Source organism: Crocodylus siamensis, chromosome 1, assembly GCF_052110815.1.
Source record: "Crocodylus siamensis isolate JL-2025a chromosome 1, ASM5211081v1, whole genome shotgun sequence".
In the NCBI taxonomy this organism is placed as follows: domain Eukaryota; kingdom Metazoa; phylum Chordata; order Crocodylia; family Crocodylidae; genus Crocodylus; species Crocodylus siamensis.
In genome coordinates, this window is record NC_143395.1 from 4,904,284 (window position 1) to 4,926,318 (window position 22,035).

Here is a 22,035-nt window from a genome sequence, read left to right on the forward strand (position 1 = left end):
GCTATGAGCTGGCGTTTTTGAGGGGTGCCTTAAGTCTAGTGAGGGGGTTCCTTGAGTTTCAAACAGTTGAGAACCATTGGCCTAGCATGGATTCACTCCAGTTGGAAGCCTGAAAGCTTTTCCTGTGGTAACCATTGGTAAATATAGTAGCCAGAGATTTGTTCAAGACCCAGATAAGACAAGAGTAGCATCCACAAGGCCATCTTGATTGGACATTGCCAAATCACAATAGAGGTGGTTGATCCAAATCATCTACTTTCCATTCTGGAAGTGCCTAAGAAGGTGACCTACTGAACCTGAATGGGGTTTCTATATGCTCCTGGAATAAAAATATTTCATAGTGAAAATGATTTCAGTCCAGTGTCCATGTTACACAAATCCCACAATTATTGGGATTAACAGCACTCTCTGCTCAGAAGGGACATGAGACCCAAAATAACTTTTAATTTATTAAGAACGTCCTGTAGGTTTCAGTCAAGACACTTCAACAGGGCATGAGGTGGAAATGTGGCACTGCCTTACCTAGGTTGTAACAGTCCTGTGACTTATTTATTTACATAGTGTATGCAGTTTTGCGTATTGTGTCAGCTATCTTAAGGTGATGTCGTCACCAGTGTGAAGAACTTGAAGGCCACCAGGTATCATCACTAATGGACACAAGCCAGCAATGTGGGGCATGGTTTGAACTTGTCCATAAGGGCATTTGTTGTCATTGTGAAGGCCCCATTGGTATAGATCTGAGGCACAGTGAGCCTGTCCAGTTCAAAAAACAGTTGAGAAGTACCCAAAAATGGTGTGTCCAGTTAAATCGTGGTTGAATGAGTGTATGGTCAGAGATGATATAGTGATTGGTTGGTGTTTGTGCTGACCGTTCTTCATGCCATTGAGTAAATAAGGAAAAGTCAAAGGGTTTTGAAAAGGTGGACCACACTGGGCGTCTTGCAGGGAGCTGAACTATTGGTGGGTGTAATATGTCCCAGTGCACTGGCAGCGTAGGATTATCCTGGAGTCTGGCTAGTAAGTTTACTTCAACTTTTGTGCAGTGGAGGTGAGGGGGAGCAATGTTACTCAGGACTGATAACCATAGGAGTGGAGTGGGGCACAACGTGCCTGATGCAAGATGCACTGTAGCATGTGGCTTACATTGACTCATCAATTGTGGCTTACACTGCCTCTATGTTTCCAGAGCTATCTGCAGGTTTCTGATATCTGGTGCTGGCCAGCCTCTGGGACAAGATACTAGCCTAGATTTATCAGTGGTGTACTTCAGTCTGGCAATTCCAGGGGTTAGCAGCCAGACTAGAGAAATGAAATTGGACTTGACCTGAACTAAGCTAGACAAATGGGCAGGTTTAGAGTTACGGTCTTTTCACCTGCTGATGAATACTCCAAGATGCTGAGCATTCTTAATCTCCATGATAGCCCAGCAACTTCCAGGGCCCTGTTCTTGCATTATAAACCTTCCTTAGCTGGTCCAGCATGAACACAGCCTCCTCACACAATGCCCAATCCTCAGCCAGTCGACGTGACTGGAACTCTAAGCTCTGGAAGTGGAGAACAGAGCCCAGCAAGAGTGATTTTGAACCAACCAAAGGAAGAAACAAAGTGGAATAAGTTGCCCACCAGAAATTACAGGGCAAAAATAGAACAGCAAGTGGACTTTGGTTTTGAAAGCCTTCGAGCACTAGACAGTGGGCTGTTGCACTACTTTGTCTTTCCCGTTGCAGACTGGGACGTTTTCAGACTAAACAAACTCATGTAACCAGAACTTAGCCATCATTTATGGAAGTGCCTTGTGCAACAAGGTTAATAAATAAAAAGTTAAGAAAAATAAAAAGACAGCCTTACTGCTATTAACAAAAGACTCTTCAAAGCTGTTCTTTTGCTCTGGGCTTTTACAATAATAAACTGGGAAAAAATACATTAGAGAATGCACTGCTTTCTAGCCACTTCATATTTCATTTTGCCTCTTGCTTGTCTATTTATTTTCATGTCTTTCCTGATTACTTCTCAATTGTAGAAGACAACATTAGGCAAAATGAGTTTTAAATATACTCCCTGCCCAGAACTCCTTGGGTTGTCTGCAGTTTCAGGTTTCTCACTAGAAAGTCTGGGCAAGATGTAAAGGGAGTGTGGTATAATAGCTAAAGCAAACGAGGGCAGCATTTTTGGTTATATTCCCTGCTTTACTATACATAACGTGCCTAGTCTTCAGCGTGCATGGGTACTAGGAGGGTATGAGCTAACGAATGAATATTTGTGCTGAGCATTGAAGATGTCCAGTGTCATCTTAGGGAATCTGACCTTGTCCAGCCGAGTTGTTTTGTTGACTTTGCCGGGAGAAGGATCAGGCATTAGTTTGGTCACATTTAGTTGAGTATCAAATAATTTAATCAGTATCTGCAGTAGTGACCACTGAAATCATTTGAGACCCAGTTGTGTGGACAAGTATATGTGAAGAGGAAGTCATGCACACTCATGCGTTTTGACCTGAAGGTCTCGTTGAAACTAGCACGTGACATCAGAGGCTTCACTGGTTTACATCATCTTCGAGTTTTTGTCTTCCCATGTCCAGCACAGCTCAAGCAGTGGATGCACTTGTGATTTCTGTTGATTATGCAGTGATATTTAGGAATATATGCTGTGAATATCAAAACAGATGCTCCTGATTTTCCTGGAGCTGCTGCTTAGAATCAGCCCTTTGTTCCCTCAATGCCTGCAACATTTCTAAAGGCTAGAGATGAAAAGAACTGTATAATTTGTTGTTCTTTCCCCAGGTTTTCAAATGGGAGGCCAGGTTCAAGGGTTTGGGTCAGACCATGGAGATACAGGGGCCAGCTGCAGTTTGGGTCCAGGCCCAAGCTTTTTCAAAGGCTAATTGTAAAAGCTGGTCAGGGTACATGCGTTGTTGAAATGATCAGCAGTGGAAGATGCAGAAATAGATAGACACTCCACCAGATGTGAAGAGCGTGGGTGTCTGTTTTTTTAACACTAGAGTTGAACATGCTATCTTTCTTTCATTCTTTCTTTCTCTTTTGCTTGCTTTTAGACTTTTTCTTACTCAAACGTCGTAGTCTCTATGTGTGAACCTGATTCAGGCTCAGGTTTGGACACCCAGTGAAACAGTATTGGGCAAGCTGAACGTGAATTTGAATTGTTGCCATGCTTTGTCAGTGCATTAAATAGAATTAAAAGGGCTCTGTTTAGGGTGATCCCAACCTGTTCAGGGTAACCCCGACCAAGTGCAGATACATTATAAAACCCTCTGCAGAACAGTGGGGCATGAAGGATGGGGACACTCTTTGTGTTTGTCATATGTACTGTGGGGAACAATATTAAATCTTACAAGAAATGGCATTAGACGTCTCTCTCCTAGAATAATCTAAAAGAACAATGATTGTCTTCTACCTTTCTGCTGAAGGCTGATCTAATGTAGGAACTCCTATTGAAGACAATTTCTAGCGTCCATTACCGAGGGCCTTTGAACACGATGCTCCATTTCTGCAGGACATGGGAAATGTAAGATTCCAGGTCTGTCCGTTCTGTAGGAAGTCTTGGTAGGCAAAGATTTGGCATGCATGTGTCTATGGTACTCCATATGGGCTGATCAATTGGAAAGCTGGGCTAGAGACAACAGAATTAAGTTCAACGCATTCAAGTATCAGATGCTACAATTCAGGAAGAAGAACTGAGGGTGGATCCAGGGGGGGTGAGGTTCCAGGGGGTTAGGTAGTGTGGTTACACCCTCCTTTGGCTGTGCTGTGCATGTGAAGTGAGCTCTGAGCTCACCACCTGGTCAGCATTATGAGCTCATCAGCTGAACACCATGGGCTCTGGCCAGAGACAGCTTTTCGGTGCAGCTCCAAAACCCAGAGAGTGAGCACAGCTGTTGTTTTCTCTCCCCCTACCCTGCTGAATTCAGCAGCAGAGGAATGGGGGGGGGGGGGACGAGAAGCAGCAGCACTCATCCCCTGCTCTGGAGCACAAAAGTAGTGGCTCCGGTAAGAGCCTGCACCAACCAGCTGGTGAGCTCATAGAGCTGACTGCCTATGGGCAACATGGCCGAAGGGAGGTGTGGCCATAACCACTCCTGAATCTGCTGTTGAGACTAACCAAATGCACAAATACAGAATGGGGGGATAACTGGCAAAGTAGTAGTGTTACGAAAAGGATCTGGGGGATTTGTTGGATCACACACTTGTCATGAATCAGCAGTGCGATGCAAAAAAATAAAAGCAAGAGTTGTTTTGCATCAGCAGGAATATTAGGTGTAAGACAGGGGAAGTGATAGTGCCCTTCTACTCAGTGCTGGCGAAGCCTAATCTAGAGTATTGGGTACAGTTTGGGGCTTTGGTTTTCAAGAAAGATGTTCAGAAATTGGAGAGGTTCCAAAGGCAAGCAGCAAAAATGACAGAGATATCAGAAGTCAGGTCATACAAAGAAAGGTTAAGAGAGCTAGGTATGCTTAGCTTAGAGAAAAGGAGATTAAGTGTGGGGCATATGATAGTAGTGTTCAAATATTTGAAAGGCTGCCATACAAAAAAAGAACTGTTTTCCATTGCCACGAGAGGCAGGACAGAATGCAATGGTTTGAAATTGCAGCAAAGCAAATTTTAGATCCAATCTCAGGAAAAGTATCTTTATTTTTCAAAGAGCATGGCAGTAGATGGTTCAAAGAGCATGGCAGCCATGCCCTAGGGAATCTGCTGAATCTCCATCACTGGAGGTTTCCAGGAAGATGCTGGGTAAGCATTGAACAGGCATGGTTTAGGAATATCATTGCTGCATTTGTGCTGGGGCTTAAATCAGATGACCCTTGAGATCCCATCCAGGCCTTTGATTCTATGCGGGATGTTCTCACTGCATCAGTGGCTGGTGGCATGTTTTCCCCCAACGCTTCAGAAGAGAGAGTTGCTCATATCTTTTTCTTTCCTGCTTACCCCTCCCCCCCACGCCTCAGATGACTGGTTCTGCAGCTCAGGGTGAGATTATGTGGCTGGGACACACATCTGGTGGTTGTGTAACTATCCTATTAAAGACATTTGAGTGAGCAGTTGAAGTATGGTCACACCTAAAGACTCCAACCAGTATCACAGCCTTGTTGTGCTAGATGCTGTGCACAAAAGTGGTAAAAAGCAGTCCATGTCTGAAAGAGCTTGCAGTCTGAATTTAAAAGTCCCCTATAAATGAGAACCTGGGGTACAGAGAGATGAAGTGTCTTGCTTAATCACAGCAACTTTACAGCAGAGCCAAGAAATAAATGTAGTTCACCTACATCTTAATCCAAGGCCTTTACCACCAAATCACTGGTGTGTATGTTGAGAAAGTTTAATGAACCTGTTCAAACCTGCACAGTTGGAACTTATTCAAAGGTAACATGTAGATGGGGGAAAGGCCTATGTAAACCTCTGGCTGCATACGCACATTCAAATAATCTGGGAGAATTCTCCCAGGTTTGTTCTCATGGTAGAAAAATGTACCAAGAACCACACATATAGACATTCAAATATTGAGGCCCTGAAAAGTAGAGAGAAATGTCAGTGCTGAGAGAAATGTCAGCTTATTTTTCTCACAAAGTGGCTATTTTTATGCTGGGAGAAAAGCCTGACAACAGAATACTCGTGGTTTTTCCTAGGAGAGCAAGCATCTCCCAGGAGAAACTGCATGTCTGTACAAAGCCATAGCCTGCAGGAAATGAGTAGGTGTCTGGAAGTGCCCTAGCAATAATCTTTCTCACAATATTTTAGTTATACCCATTTCTTGTCCAGCAGAGAACCAAGAAGTTCGAAGGTGAACATGAAAAATAATGTGGTGACATTTTTTCTTAGCTTTGTTCATATTAGTTGGCATAATTGAAGGCTATACATGATGTATCCTAATTTTCTTTTTAGCTTAAGATGATGGAAATTAGAGGACATGAATAAGATTGGGGCAAAGCAATATTGGGTACACAGCTAATCCATGTGAAAGTGTGCTGGTGCCATTGTTTTCTGGTCCTTCATTATGATCTAACTATCTGGATGTTTTACTAGTTGTGGTATATTATTTAAATAGAATGTTAAATCCTTCAGTTCAGGGACTGTTCCCAAAAAATAAATTTATAAAGCTGCTGGGCGGAGGGGGGGTGGGGGCTGGAATAAATTGCTCCTGCCCTATAAAATTTCAACATATTGAAAACACTTTTTAGACTAAATTAGAAAAAAAGCATCATTTTTTTTAACAGAACAACAAATGTGAGACACATTGAATCAGGAAAAAAATGACAGTTCAATATTTTGTAAGATAATTTTGTTCTTTTGAAAACCTCCAAGATTTTTTATTTCTTATTTGAAATTGAACTTTTGCCATAAAAATGCTGTTTTATTTTGGAGTATCAATTCAAACTGATGTTTTGGTTTGATTCTCCTGTTTGGAAAATTAAGACATTAATTTTTTGTGAAAATGTTCATTTTCCAGTTTAGAAAATTAACATTTTCTCGTGTTGATAGCATTATATTTTTCTAATGGGAATTTTTTTATTGTAATTTGTTTTAACCAATCTGTATCTAATAATCCCTGGTTGGACCCTCTAAATACTGGTACAGTACAAGTAGACTTAAATTTAGAAATATATATCTGTTTTTGGTGTCTCTGTTTAACCCCAAGCTTTAAAAAACCTCAGCATTTGTGGAGGCATCCTGAATTACTTGTCACTTTTGAAAACAGTGAATAGTGATAAATCAGCCAATTCACATCTGTGAATAGCATTTCAGTTCTGGAAATAAACTACAGATTGTTGTAATATTTTTGCTAATATATATATTTTTTAAGGAAAAAAGACTTTTCAGCAGAACAAACATTGTCACTCACACCTTTTGTTTGGGTCAAACGTTGTTAATTTCTCAGTGGGAAACTGAAAACAGGTAAATGTGTCATTTCAGGTGAAATATTTTTTCCCCCCTCTGCAAAATAAAACTTTTGGGTTTTCAAAAGAACAACAATATCTTGTAAAGGATTGAACCCAAAAAATAGACTTTCTCTCTCAAACTGTCCATGAAAACAAGTGGCATCTCCCCAACCTGGGTAACTCCAGTGTCTGCACATGTTTCTATGTCCAATTTTGTTTCTGATTGATCTCTAATGGAAAGTTGCGGTAACAAAACCTTTTTTCTGGAAAAAAAGAAATCACTTCTGCACACTTTGCTGAGGTTATTTGACCCCAGCAGTCTTTCCTGCCCGGAGCAGGGGGGGCTGGACCCGACGATCTCATGAGGTCCCTTCCAGCCCTCAACGTCTGTGAATCTGTGAACTCATAATGTGAGCTCGTTCCCATCATTGAGAAACTATTCTCATTAGGAGGCAAGAATAATAATCGCCTGGAATTTCCCTGGAATTTTATTTTGGAGTATTCATTTTCTTCTCAAACTTTATTTTTACAGAAGAAAAGGACAATTTATCCCTGCACTTAACTGCAGGCCAGGCAGGAGGAGAGAAGCTGAGAACCGTTTACTCCTTAATAAAACCTGGCAACAATAGCTTTAATCGAGTTCAAGTTTATTTGACTAATTCTTTCACCACTTGTCACAGAACATACTTTTGTTTGTGGTAACAGAACAAGCCCTTTCCTCTCCCATTTCTCCAGTGAGCAGTACAGGCACTTGTGGTGAGCACACATTACTGCTAACTGTTATGATGTTTGCTGTCAAACTCATTTATTTATGCAACTGCTGTGGAAAGGCCTCGGGCCGATAAGCAGCCATGAAAGATTTCAGAGTCCTGGTGTGGGGTCATGAAAGGGAAAGCAAGGGAGGGGTGGGGGGGTGGGGGGGGGAAGCCTCCACTGGTTATGAGAAAGGAACTGACACAGGAAATGGTCACATATGGCACAGATTTATTGTGTCCGGGACTTCCCATTCAAATCTCATTATATCCACAGCTCAGAGCAGTGTATGGCACAACCACATTCATTTTTAGGTTTGGCATCCCGATGAAATTACTGGCCTGCTTTCCAACGGAGGTGATAGGTGTATCATTCCTGGGTGCGAGTGAGCCAGCGACGGGAATTGTGTTGTAAAGAATGCCGTTCGCTGCCCCTTGCCTTTAAATTAAGCCACCGGTATCAGTTTGTCTGAAGCTCAGCAGACAAGGTTAGTGGTCAAGAGGAGTGGGAAAAAAAATCCTTCTGGGCTTTAAATACAGCTAAAGAAAAGGCAGGGATTACTTGAGGGGAAACATAATGGGAAAGGGTTTTGGTAGAGACAAGAGCAACACACTGTTGTTTTCACTGCAGGGTCATTTCTCCACAGAAAAAAAACAAGGTAAAATACAATTGGGAAAATAGTCAACAGGGTGGTTCCTTTTGCACTTTTTACCCCTCTGAAGTGTCTTGTCTGAGGGTAACATTTCCCCCTTCCCACAACATGCCTATTTGAGCCATGTGTGGTAAACTAAACATGGATAGAGGGATGGCATGTTCAGTAGTTCTTTTTTATGGAATGGTAGTTTGCAGGATCCTTACCCAATGACCAGAGGCTCTTTGTGCTAGGGGCTGTACAAATGCACAGAAAAAATGGATCTGTGATGCAAAGAATCTACCCCTTAAACCCGGCGGTCAGCTATGCGCCCCAAGGGATGATTAGGTCGAACGGTCACAAACTCCTGCAAGACCGTCTCAGGCTGGACATAAGGAAGAATTTCTTTACAGTCCGAGCCCCCAAGGTCTGGAACAGTCTGCCAGCGGAGGTGGTTCAAGCACCTACATTGAACACCTTCAAGAGTAAATTGGATGCTTATCTTGCTGGGATCCTATGACCCCAGCTGACTTCCTGCCCTTTGGGTGGGGGGGCTGGACTCGATGATCTCCCGAGGTCCCTTCCAGCCCTGATGTCTATGAAATCTATGAAATGCAGCCCCCCCGCCATGCTATTTCAGCATAAGTAGACTAAGATGCCAGCCTTGGGCTTGTCTGCACTGGGCAGTAGGCCCTAGGTAGGACAGGGCCAAGCATGCCCTACCTTCCTGCACTTACAGATCTCTCCAGACCCAGAAATTAAGGTGCTCTGGATTTGTCCCTCTCCCCACACTCTCCAGATCTGTCTTTGGAGCACTTAAGCACAACTATTGGGGCTGAGCACAGAGTGGCCTCACTGGGCACATCTATGCCAAAATTATGGCACAATACGGGCATGTGTCTACACATGGATGCCCATACCATGCAGTAAATATGGCAACTTATATTGACTTCAGCATAAATTTGATACCTGCATCATGCATGTATCAAATTTACACCTGATTATTTACTGTGCAGTAACGTACATGTAGACATGTTACTGTGCAGTAACATTGTGTGTAGACTGACTTGGGACTAATGGGACTAAATTTAGTCCCAAGGCAGTCCACACACAGTGTTACCTCACAGCAAGGTGTCTACATGTGCATTATTACACAGTAACTAATTGGGTCTAAATTTGATACCTGCATGATACAGGTATCAAATTTACACTGATGTAAGTGGCAAATGCAAGGACTAAATTTAGTCCCGAGTCAGTCCACACACAGCGTTAATGCGCTTTAATGCCTGCACATGTAGATGCTGTCCAATGCCCACTTACTAGACTGTAACTTACTGCACAGTAAATTTAAGCCAGCATAAATGCACATGTAGACACACCCAGTGTACATAAGCCCACTTTGGTTCCAGATGCCACGGGACCAAAGCTGCAGCTCCTAGTCAAGTGATTCCACAAGAGTCACAAGTCACACGTGTGAAGCTTGTGATTTGGGAGAGAAGCTTGGGAGTGTGAAGGGAGTAGAGTCTCAAGGCTCCCAACCCTTTCATTCCCTTTTTAACCTAATGTGTTTTTTTTTTAAACCAGCCTCATGACTGCCTCATTGTTTGGGAGGACTCATGCTAGGCGGTATTGCTGTAGGCTGAGCTAGTAGGATATATTAATGATCTGCAACTGGCTGGGAAGTTTTAGGTCATAAAAACTCTCAGTCTTCCAGGTGACAGGAGATCCAGCTAGACTTTGCGCTGAACCTTTCAGGGGAGACTGCATCATCAAGAAAGGGAGGGGAAGGAGATCTCAGTGCCATAGTCATACCATGTGAATGCTGGGCTGTAAGAAGAGTCCCAGTGCAAATGAGAACAACTCTGAAGGCCAGAGTACATGAAATCAAAATGTTCCAGCCATGATCCCTTCCCCACCTTGGATACATCAATGCTGTCAGATTGAATGGGTGGGTTTGCTGACTCGAGGGATCTCTTATACCACTGTGGTCCTATGTTCCTGTGCACTGACCACTTGTAACACTACAGCATGTGAACTTCAGTGCATCTGGTCTGATAGGGCCACAGGCTCTGTAATCTCCAGATATGCCATTCTGTCCCACTTTTGGCCAAAGTGTGAGTAAGGTAGGGTCTAATTGGCTTCAAGGTCAGGAACAAAGTATTACTCTATGTGGGCTGCTTAGAGCTAGGCAAGTCTATTATTTGCTCTTGACTTGTTGATGAGATTTAGTATACTCTGACATGTATGTGTGTTGCTTATCCTTTCTGTACAGTACCTAGCACAGTGAAGCCCTGAACCTGGGTGCTATCACAATGAATAAACAGTGTGAATAATGCACCTAAATAATTATGCAGATAGCAGATAATGTTATTATGTGCCCAGACCATTGCACACATCTTTAAAGCCAAAAAAGTAGTATGACAAAAACCAAAAATCAAAGGATTTAATATTCTTAGTTGTTTATTTCCCAGAATCTATAAATACCTGTGCAAGTATATGCATTGATTTATCATGGTGTGCATGCATGCATACTGGTGAGGGAATGTGTGCAAAAAAGTGTGTTCATACATGTATTCAATCACAATTGTTTCTACACTCTAGAGCAATCAAACATGCATCCTGGCCCAGAGTTGTGCACACATTCATCTATAAGAGGCCAAACAGGTTCCCATATTGGTACCAGCTCCTGCACAAAGATGCTCATGTTCATTCATAGACCTACATGCAATCAGGGGAATGTTCAAGAAGAGTTCAGCATTGGTCTAGCTGCACCTACTGAACTCCATGGGACTGCTCACATGAATTGAGTCACTGGTATGTGTATAGAGTTGATCAATGCCTCTAGGGCCATTAGCTTCAGCAGAACCCCCGTAGGGATCAAACAGAATGTGTTGCAGTGAAAATTCAGAATGGCAAATGTGAGGCCATAGAAAACATAGAGGCAAAGTGCATAACAACACCTTAATTTCACTTTATTGTCCTGTTAGATTTCTAGGGTCCAAACGTTGGGCCCTTTTTATTGCACATTTGGATGTCAGCAGGTCAAAAGGAGCCGTTCATGCTGAGACATATTTCTCCTTCAGCAACGATACATGCTGGACAGCCCAAGGCCAGTGAATCGCCGTTTCCACACACTGACCCATTTGTCCCCACTCCCTTTTATATTTTTGGAACAATAATTGTAGTTAAATTAGAAACGGCCGAGGGGCGAATCCAGTCAGATGGAAAGAAAATTGCGGGAGATTTATTTTATTTTGATAAAAAGCAAAGCAGCAAAAACTGATGCCACCTTTTTGTTTTTGTCAAAAAATTGCCTATATATATATTTTTTTTTTCCCCTCCCCCTTGTACCTTGAATTGTGAAATCCATCATGAAATGGGTAAAAATTATTGAAGGAAATGGTGGTGTTAACCTGAAGGGGAAAATCATTAATGTTGATGTATTTCATTCAATTTTAACTTTAGCATTTGTTTATTTATTTATTTGTGGTGTTGAGGAAATAGGGAACGGATGCAGGAGGCCTGCCAAGGCATTTCTGTGCCTTAAAGTCAAAACATCTATTTAAAAAAATACTCTTCCCCCCCTGTGCCTTGATCCATTTTTCTAAATAAAGGATATGAGTTGTTGTTGTTGTTGTTGGGTTTGTTGGGTTGGTTTCTTTTTGGTTTTTTTTCCCAAGCAAAGTGCACCCCCTCGGCATATTTTTCTTTTCAAATGTGAAATGAGGTGGAAAATCCTCATTTCACGACAGGAAGGACAAATATTGACACGAAGTTAATATTTGTCAGAAGCCCTGGAAGCAACCTGGGTGTTTAAAACATCAAAATAAAAATAAAAATAAATTAAATAAAATAACAAACTTGATATGAAGGGTTGTGAATGTCCAAAAAAAAAAGGGGAATTTATTGTCTGAAGGGAAGGAAATAGATAGGGCAAGTGAGCGCACACGCTCACCGCTATGTCACGCATGCGCTGGGGTCCCTGACACCCCTGTCTCACATGCTGCTTTCCCCGCTACTAGATGTAAGCACACACACTTGCCTCTCTCTTTCTTTCTAAGATGCATTTATATACACAAAAATGCTCACACTCGGTCCCTTCTTGTCTCCCTCTTCCACCCTGCACACCTTTCTTCTCCCTTTTCTCTCTGCCGTGCAACTTCTCTCTCTCCCTCTCTCGCTCTCTTGCATACACACACACACATGCACACACAAATATAACCTGTTTAATCTAATTTCACCCATTTAGAAGGAGGGCTTCTGGAATTTATCACTGTTATTGTTCATCTCCAATGTAAATAGCCCATGTCAGCCCAATATTCAGTGGTCACTCAGTATTTATTAAGTCCTGTCCACTCTGGCCTTCTGTAGAGGAAAGCCCCAGGGCAGATTAACTGCTGCCCCTGACGCGCCATGTCACTTATCTATTCGCATTGATTATGAGAGTCAGCTGTGACCAGGCCTCACTTTCCCCTGCTTCTCCCAGCCCTCTCTTACAAGCACCCCTGCTTGGATTTTCATGAGGAAATAATCAGATTAGGCCTTCAGCGGCGAGTTCATATGGAGTTCTCTTTCTCCAATGTGCTACTAACTGAATAAACGTGTTTTGTGGTAAATTGTAAATGACATTATGATTACCAAGGCCAGCATGGGTTTCATTTAAAAGTGATCGAAATTGCAGGCCACAGAAATTGTGACTGGCAGATAAGGCCATTTGGAAGAAGGTGAAGGGAGGGGGGCGGGGGGAAAGTCACTGCGACTCCACAACCCAGCTTGGCTGGGAAAGGAACAGGGCAAAGGAAAGTCCTAGGGATGATAAAATACAAGCAAGTCCCATTTATAGGCAAGAGAAATGTCATGGGAAGGGCGGGGGAGGATGACTGGGATGTTTCTGGGAGAGCAAATGATAAGATCTGTCAGGCTTTGTGGCCTGCCTGTTGTACTGTGCAAGTCCCCTACGCTTCGAGATAATAAAGAATAGCTCTTATTCGTGCAGTGCTTCCAGACAAAACTGTTTCCCTCTCCTCTCCTCGTGCCCTCTTGCATTTAGTATTAGCCAAGCACTTGGACTGATGAAGGAACAACATTGGCTGCTCAATGTCCAAATAGAGAATCCTAAAATAATAGAAAATGAGGGTGGGAAGGGACCTCAGGAGGTCACATCTAGGCCACCCCCCTGCTCAAAGCAGGACCAGCCCCAACTACATCATCCCAGCCAAGGCTTTGTCAAGCTGGGTCTTAAATAACTGACTTTCCACTGTGCTTTCCTCTGTGATGTGCACAGAAAGGGTCCGCTAACTGGTCCCATCCTAAGAGCCCCTTTAAGAGCAAGTCAGCATGGGTTTCATGGTGTGGATGTTACCCTGCATGTGACCGCAGGGTAACATCCACAGGAGGCTGAACAGTAGTCTCATTATCAGACTATGAATTTCCCATGGCAGAGAGTTACACAGTTATAAACTGGTGGGTCCTTCTGTCAATCTCGATGTCTGACCTCTCATTAGGTACCACCGTATGTCATGGGGGAAAGCAAATAGGAGGATCTTATTAGCTTCACTTCCCCCTTCCTTGTATAATTCTGTGCTTCCGCTCTGACTTCTTCACTGGATTGATCCAGTGTCTCCTTTTATATCTCTAACAATCTTTCCTGGTTTTTTCCAGGGTCTTATTTTCCCCACAAGCAGGCTGGGACCAAGGAAGGGGATCATAGCTGGCTAGGTGTCAGTCAGAACTGGAGACATGTAAGGAGGAGGAAGATTTTTGCTTTTAACTCTAGTCAGGCTGCCCAGGCCTTGCTTCCAGGCACTGTGAAAGTGCACGCTCCATCCCCAAGGCAGGACGGGCAGGTAATATCCAGGGCTTGGCTGCACCCCCCCATATAAAGACCCATAAAGCTAATCAGTGCAAGGGTGGGAAAGAAGGGAGGAAGAGGTTAATAACCGGCAAAAGTAGCAATTTAGTTTCAGCTTCTGGCAGACAGGGGAAAAACCCCGAGGCTTTCTGGGGATGTTCCTGGAGCATCTTACCAATGTGCTATTCCAATTCAGGAGCTGGGTTTTTTTAGGACAATTCAAGCCAGTACAAGGGATGATTTTGCATGTGAAGCAAGGAGGGAAGCAATATCGCAATATAAAGAGCCTCTTAAAGAACACACACCTTGCTTGGCTGGATGCACACCTTGCTGGGGTTGTTTGTCTTTCCTGCCCGGAGCAGGGGGGTGGACCTGACAATCTCACGAGGTCCCTTCCAGCCCTAAACTTCTGTGAATCTGTGAAAAGAGCAACGATTTGAATCAGGCTGTTTGAGAGAAACAGTTCTTGGCATCAAGTATACGTAAGAACACTGAATTGGGAAAATATGCCCTCAACACGATTCGGTATTATGTGGCATCTTGGCATGGTAGATCTCCCTCTCCTTTTTGTTGTTTGTAAACAGGTATATACAGAGAAGATAGCAAGTGTGTCTACAAGCCCTCAACCCAAGGCTACTTCTGCAAGGAGACGGACCATGCACTTTTGATCTTGGAAAGCTTGGAAGTAGATGCTGATGGAGAGAGGCCGTCTCCAGTGGTGTCAGTGACTGGCAGTTTTGTGGATTCCTTCAATGCAGCAGCTTCACATTCGTCTTGCTGCTCCTCAGGATATCCATGGTCATTTTATTCTGTCTTGCCATCCAACAAGCTCACTAAGGTTTGCTTTGCTGGTCCAACACCTTTGACCATGAGACTCCACCTCATCAGTGGCCAAAGCTTTACCAGACTTTTCCTAGCTGTATTCTACAATGAACCCCAAAGCGTTCACGTTTTCACACAAGGAAAATACATCCCATCCACCTCATCTTTTCTTTCATCTGATGCTGTGGCAGGCACCAACTACTTCAGCTTTGAGGACAACCTTCTGTATGTCCTGCTTCATGGAGATGAACCTGTAGAAATCTACAGAAGCCTTTCGCTTCTTATTGCTTTTACCACAGCCACGACCATTGGAGAGGAGGAGCAGAAAAATGTCATCCCTCACCTGGCTGATTTTTTACAGATTGGCCATGAACTGGTCAGAATAGTTCACAATGGGGCAGGGAGTAAGAGCACATTAAAGGTTATCGCGGCCAATGCCAGAAAGAGGAGACGTCTGTGTCCAACTGTGACATCTTGCATGGCCTTCAGTAGCAGGGATGAGTGGGAGAACACTTGGGCAGGGCCAACGAGCATGAGGAGGCTACGGCCTTCTGGTACAGCACCCTCATCGAGCATGATGATCATCGAAGTTGGGGACCCACCAAGCCTTGTGAGAAATAGCCTTGTTCCCTCCCTGTCTAATGAAAGGCTGAAGAGCTTGGCCAACCTTCTCATCACTGCTCATCAGACTGGGGAGCTTCAGCATGTCCTGGATATACCAACTGATACTTTAATGCTGATGTGGCCTGCCTCCCCATCACCAGAAGGAAGTAGTGGTCGGTAAGTGTGCTTCATAGTGTTAAAAGGTGGTGGTGATCATTATTGTTTAACCAAGAGTATTTAACCAAATAAGAATATTTAACCAGGCCAGGTTCCAGGAGATGTAGTAAGTTTTCCATCGTTTACAGCAGGTCTCTCCAGCAGGTGGCCTGTGGATTGCATATGGCCTGGAAGGGCCCCTTGGAGCTGCCCAGCTCCCCAGTTTGCATTGCCTGCCCCTGGGGTTGGAACAGCATGTCCAGGGCTCTGCAATCCAGCGAGTGAGACAGTGCAGTATCAAGGGAGCCAGTAACCCCCATGGATGTGGTCCTTGGAACATAATATTCCCCAACTTCTGAGAAGTTGAAAAGCCCTAACTTAAGAGTCCTTTAAGTCAAGACAGGAAGTTTCTCAAAAAGCATGCCTCTTTTTAACCACAAGGCAGGAAGTTTCTGAAATATCATGTCTTCTCAACCACAACCAGCTAGGCTGGGTCCAATAATTTTTGGGCTACATGCCATGGTTGGTGTTGTATGAGAGGTCAGATTATATGGGCATAGTCCATTAAATCTGTTTGATACAGGGCCAGAAATGCACATAGTACATTAAAGGCAGGCTTCCACCCTGAAGATCTTAGACATTAAGATTCATGGCCTTAAAGGCTAGAAGACACCCTTATATATCAAGCTTGTATACCTAAACCTTTATATATCAGAGGCCAGTACATTTTACCACCAATGGTGTTTGACTAATGCATTTCTTCCCAAAAGGTATCTAGTCTAAAAATATCAGGAGATGGAGAATCTAGCTCTTCTCATTGTAGTTTGTTCTAATGTACCATCACTGTTAAACAATTATGTCTAAATCTTATTTTGAATTTGTCTGGTTTCAGCCTCTGGTCCTCGGCTCCTGTTTTTAATGTCTTTGTCAGAATAAAGAGCCTTTTGGTATCTGGTCTTTTCCCCCGGGAGAGGCTCTTCTGTAATCAAGTCACCTCAAAGTTTTCCTTTTGACAAATGGAACAGAGAGAGCTCTATAACTCTCTCACGCTTGGGCATTTTTTCTAGCTCTGAAGCCATTTTGGGGGGGGGGCTCTTTTCTGTAACCTCTCCAGTTTTTCAATATCCCTTTTAATATTGAAGATCAATATACATGTGCAAGATTCTAATATTAGTTTCACCAATGACATCAACAAAGGTAAAGCTACCTTCTTGCTCCTAGTCATGGTTCCCTGGCTGATATAGTCAAGGATTGCATTAGCCCTGGTTCTTCATCACAACATTTGGAGCTCAGATTAATTTGTTTGTCTGCTATGATCCAAATCCTTTACAGAGTCATAGCTTTCCAAGAGACAGTTCCTTATTCTGTAGGTACGGCCTGCATTCCTTGTTCCTAGGTGAATGACTATATATTAAATAGTATAACGCTTCACTTGGTTTGAATAGGACCAGCCTACCAGTTATTCCAAACAGCACTGGATGACAACTCTATCCTCATCCTCATTTACCTCTCTAAGTCTTTGTCATGCAAAAATTTCATCAGCAATGAGTTTATACTTCTTCCCTAGATCATTGATGAAAATATTGACTCGAACTAACTGCCTCTAAACTGCAGTAGAAACCCTTTCGTGCAATGATTTCCCAGTGACATGTTTTTTTGTGATCTGTCAGTCATCCAGTTCCTAATACATTTAATGGGTGCTCTGTTGGTATTGTATCCTGCTAATTTTGATGGCAGAATGTCGTTTTCTACTACTAAGCTGTACAAAAATAAATTACACCTATAAAGATACCCTTTTTAATCAATCAAGAATTAAATCAGAGTTGCTTGACAAGACCTATATTCTCTATAACCACCTTGGCCAGTCTTAATTGTATTTCAGCCATTCAGTACTTTTATCACTGAATCTTGTTTGAGCTTGAAGTTCTTCAGCTGTCAAAGCTGTGGATACATATGCATGCACTTCATTTTACTATAATTGGTAGACTAGGGCCATCTCATAGACATTGGCAACAATCCCTCAGTTCAAGGATGATCTCTGCTACAGCTTATTGATGGGTCTTGAGGTGACTAGGGCTGGCGGTGCTAGTAGTGTTAAGCACATATGCAAATATTTTCAGGAGAAGGGTGTAGGGGCCTTGAGTACTCCTGGTCAGCACGGAAAGTTGTTAACTTCAGTGGGACTCCAATCAGGGATACTTGTTTGCAGGACAAACAAATCAGGGCCAAAACTTCAAGATATTTATTACTAACTGCACTATTTATTATGATGTGGGGTAACACTGATTTCAGTGGGGTACTATTCATGGTACTAAATCCTGCGTCAGATAGTCATTTGTTTGCAGGATTGCACGTTTAAACGTAAACCCGATAGGCAAAATTTACATCCTATAAAATTGAGTGAAACATTTTATAGAGTTTAAAAGAGATTAAATTCCCTCTCCATGAGCTGGTTGATGGTGGTGATGATGATGATGATGATGATGATGATGATGGTAATAGGAAACCCCTTTATCTAGAGAAATCTCTAACTGTATGGATTGTACATGTATTTTTGGATTAATTGCAATAGGCTCTAATACATCTACACATTCTGTCTGGTTGCTTCTTCAATAAACTCTGCAGGTCATGGGGGCTAGGGGCAGACATGGCATTTGTCTGTGGACAAGTTGTGCCTGTGTTTGTCCCAGAACAGAAATATCCCGGGATTGGCATGCATACACATTGCTCTTCGAATCAGGGTTTAATCAACAGCTGAATGCATTGCCACTTTTCTGCCATCGATCCAATGACGCAGCCTTGGCATAACTGTTCAGCTGCACTTTGTGATGTTGTGGGCTGAACTGTTAGTACTCCTTATTCTGCCCTGGCACTTGCAAGTTGGCGATAGGGGAGGAGTGAGCCCAGCAGTGAGGGTAGACTGTGTAAGGCTGATCCCTTGGGTTGGGTAGAGTTGATCTGTGATCACTTGGGAGAGGAAAGAACAGAGCTAATGTGATAGAAGTCTATAGGGAATCTGGATACAAATGTGATGGTTGCTGTACCAAGGCTAAAAATATTTGCTGCAATGTCTTGGACTGAACAGCTAGGCAGTCTAGCAGGAGCCATGATGGATGCTCAGCCTGTGCAAATCAGTGAGGGAGGCCCCTGTAACATACACTTATCAAGTTACACAAACACCACTGAATATGAGGCAACCTGGGCTTTAGATCTCTTCTTCACTGCATGGGCTCTTCTGTGGTGTTATTTATTACTCCCCATCAGTCATTGCCTTCTGGCATCCCTTATGGCTGACACTTGTGATATAATAAGGCCCTGTCTAACTTATAAAATTAAATCAGATATTTCCTGTTGGGGAGTAATGTCCCCTCTGTCTAGTTCCCTTTAGACAGTATACACCAGCACAGGCAGGGATAATGGAGTCGGGATAATGAGAGACGGTGTCCTTCTGTGTACTTTTCCATACAAAGGGGTAAGGTGTGGGGAAAGGAGTTTTTTCACACCTGTATCCAGTAGAACAAGATCTTCAGGGCAGATATAGCAGGCTATGCTGCAGTATGGCTAATAGCCCTATAATGTGAAACCTGTGGCTCTCCCTGCTTCACAGTATGTGGGCTTCATTCTTCATAACCCAGGACAGAATGACTTAAAGGTAGATTTTGTGGCCCTAGCCAAGCCAGTGCAGCCTGACAACAAATCTGTTTATCTGATTTCCTAATTTTTATATGTGTATGTGTATATATATATATATAAATAAAATCTCAATTGAGATATAAATAATATTTTATCTATCTATATTATCTATCTATATCTATATACCTATATACATTGATCATATATATATATATATATATAATCTCAATTAAGATATAAATAACATTTTATAGATAGATATGGATCTATATCTATATAATCTCAGAAATCAGATAAATAGGTACACACATACATACAAACATACCCATACCAGGTATGTAGATACATATGTATTTATGGGGGTGTGTATAGGCATGTGCATGTATGAATATTTGTGTGTGTGTGTGTGTGTGTGTGTGTGTGTGTGTGTGTGTAGTAATGATCCTCAACCCATGACTCGTGGCCAGCATGTTGTCCATGAGAGGATCTGACATTGCTCATTGCCACAGAAAACCAATAAAGTTAAAACTGTGGTGGCAGGCAAAGCACAGACCAGTGTTGCCTACAGCACCTTAGTTGCTCAGTGTTGTTGCTCACAGGCAAAGGTTGGGATCATTAGTGCACAGGATCTTAGTAACATAGGATGAGAAGGGGAATCAAGGTGTCTTTTTTCTCTTCCCCCTACTCCGAGGCAGGGTACCTAGACCATCCCTGAGAGGTATTTGTCTAACCTGTTATATGTGGGGTTGGCAGAAATGAATAGTTCTGTTTTGAGGGCAGGGTTTGCTATAGTGCACTGTGTGTAAGGCCTGATACCACACCTTGAACAGTGAGGATGAAACAGAATAAGGACGTGTTGTGAGTTGCTCGTTCAGGAACCACCATCCATCCAGTGCCCAAGTGGTGAACGGAGCAGGATTCCCATGAAACAACAGGACACTAGGGCTGTGCAAAATGGCACTATTCCATTTTGAGTTGAGTTTTGAGGTTTGGATGGAACAGTGTTTTGATTTGAATTTCATTTGGAGTTGAAACAGCTGTTCCATTTTGCTTCATCGAAACATTGAGGCTGTTTCAACACTGTTTCGAAGTTTCGCCCGACCTTCGGGCTGGGGAAAAGAAGACAACCCAGCTGGACTGAATTTGTTTCCCCACTGCAACTGTGGTGCTGGGGTTAGGAAGTCAGCCCAGCTGGGCTGACTTCCTATCCTCAGCTTGAGCGATCAGGCTCAGTTCCCTTCCCCTGCACTGTGATGGGCTTCCCGCAGCCCAAGGGCAGGAGACAGGAAGAGCCAGGGCTGCGCTCCTGAATGCCGCTGGGAGCACAGCACTGGTTCTCCCCTGTCTCCCCCTACCTCACTGCTGGCTTCTTCGAAACTCAAAACATTTAGAAACTTTTGAAACATTTCACTAGCCTCGTTTTGTTTCGAGGCTGTTTCAAAGCCCTCCATTTCGATTTGATTTCACTGTGCTGAAAAAGCCTGTCAATAGAGTGAATAGTGCCAAGAAACTTCACTGGCTTTAAGATGGATCTGGAGTTGGCAGTCTGGGAACACACTTGTTAGCTATTTCTTATATTTCTGATGTCTGTAACATAGGCAAAACAACAAACTTGCTCTCAGAAATGGCTGATTATTTAAAGAGCAGGAAATAATTGTGATTGACCTGGGCAGGAGATCTTTTGCAACTAGTTTTATGCAACCTCTTCCCATTTATGGATGGTTTAGAGGCAGTGTTGCCTGCAGCACCTAAGTTGTTCCATGTTGTTGCTCATAGGCAAAGGTTGGGACCGTGAATCTTAGAAATATAGGACCAGAAGGAGAATCAAGGGATCTTCTTGCCTTTCCCCTTAGTCTCTGGGGAATATCCATGCAAGTGAGCAGGACACTGGGATTCTGTCATTTAGCACTGAAGAAGCATGCATCACAGACCCTGCAATATTGCTTAGCACTGAAGTGATAGGTTGGGGCTTTCAGTGTTGCCTAAGGGAATTAGGTGTCTGATTTGCATTGAATTTTGACTTAGTCTCTAATCTCTTGGGGGCTAGAGCCTTCTTTTTTCATAGCTTGGTAGACTTGAACTAGCACAACGGATGTGTGGTCCACGTTTGGAACTTCTAGGCAATGATAATTAATTTCTGAGATATCAGTGCCTAACTCCCTTAGGCACCTTGGAGTATCCCAGCCAAAATGACTGCCCTATTTTATGTTCTATTCCTTGTGGGGAAACATATTTCTTTAAAAAATAAGTTTCCATTTTTTTTTCCTTTGTAAAATATCCTCTAGAGAACATCTCCCCGGGGTCAGATCATCACCTATCAGCCATCATATGGTAACAGTTGTTGGGTATATGGGCTGGATTCATTCCAGTACATTAGGAGTTAAAGGGTCTTTCTCCCATTACCAATCCCCTCTCATGCTTAAACTCAGCCTTATGTTAAGCCACCCTGCTTCTAATATCTACCGTACATAGTAACCCTATCTAAAAAGCCCTCGTTACTCAGGAGTGTCATATTCTGCCCAGCAGCTATGGAAATTCACTGATCACACTCAAGGATGACACCCGTGAATTACAAGATTCAGGAGATGAGAATATAAAGCCTTCCCCCCACCATCACTGCTGCTGAAACAGCAGCTGAGCTCCAAAAGCCAGCTGATACCATTGCATTTGCTCTAGCCAGAAGGGGAAGGCTGGAAGGGG

The 22,035-nt window shown here is 43.1% G+C and overlaps 1 protein-coding gene across 1 annotated transcript in view; it reads left to right on the forward strand.

Moving 5' to 3' along the window:
* Positions 1 to 22,035, forward strand: part of PKHD1 (PKHD1 ciliary IPT domain containing fibrocystin/polyductin) — a 407,856-nt gene that overhangs the window by 331,284 nt on the left and 54,537 nt on the right. Inside the window, exon 60 of the mRNA XM_090030582.1 lies at positions 14,706 to 15,723. Within this exon, the coding sequence (XP_089886708.1) occupies positions 14,706 to 15,723 (1,018 nt within the window). The remainder of the gene's footprint in view (positions 1 to 14,705; positions 15,724 to 22,035) is intronic.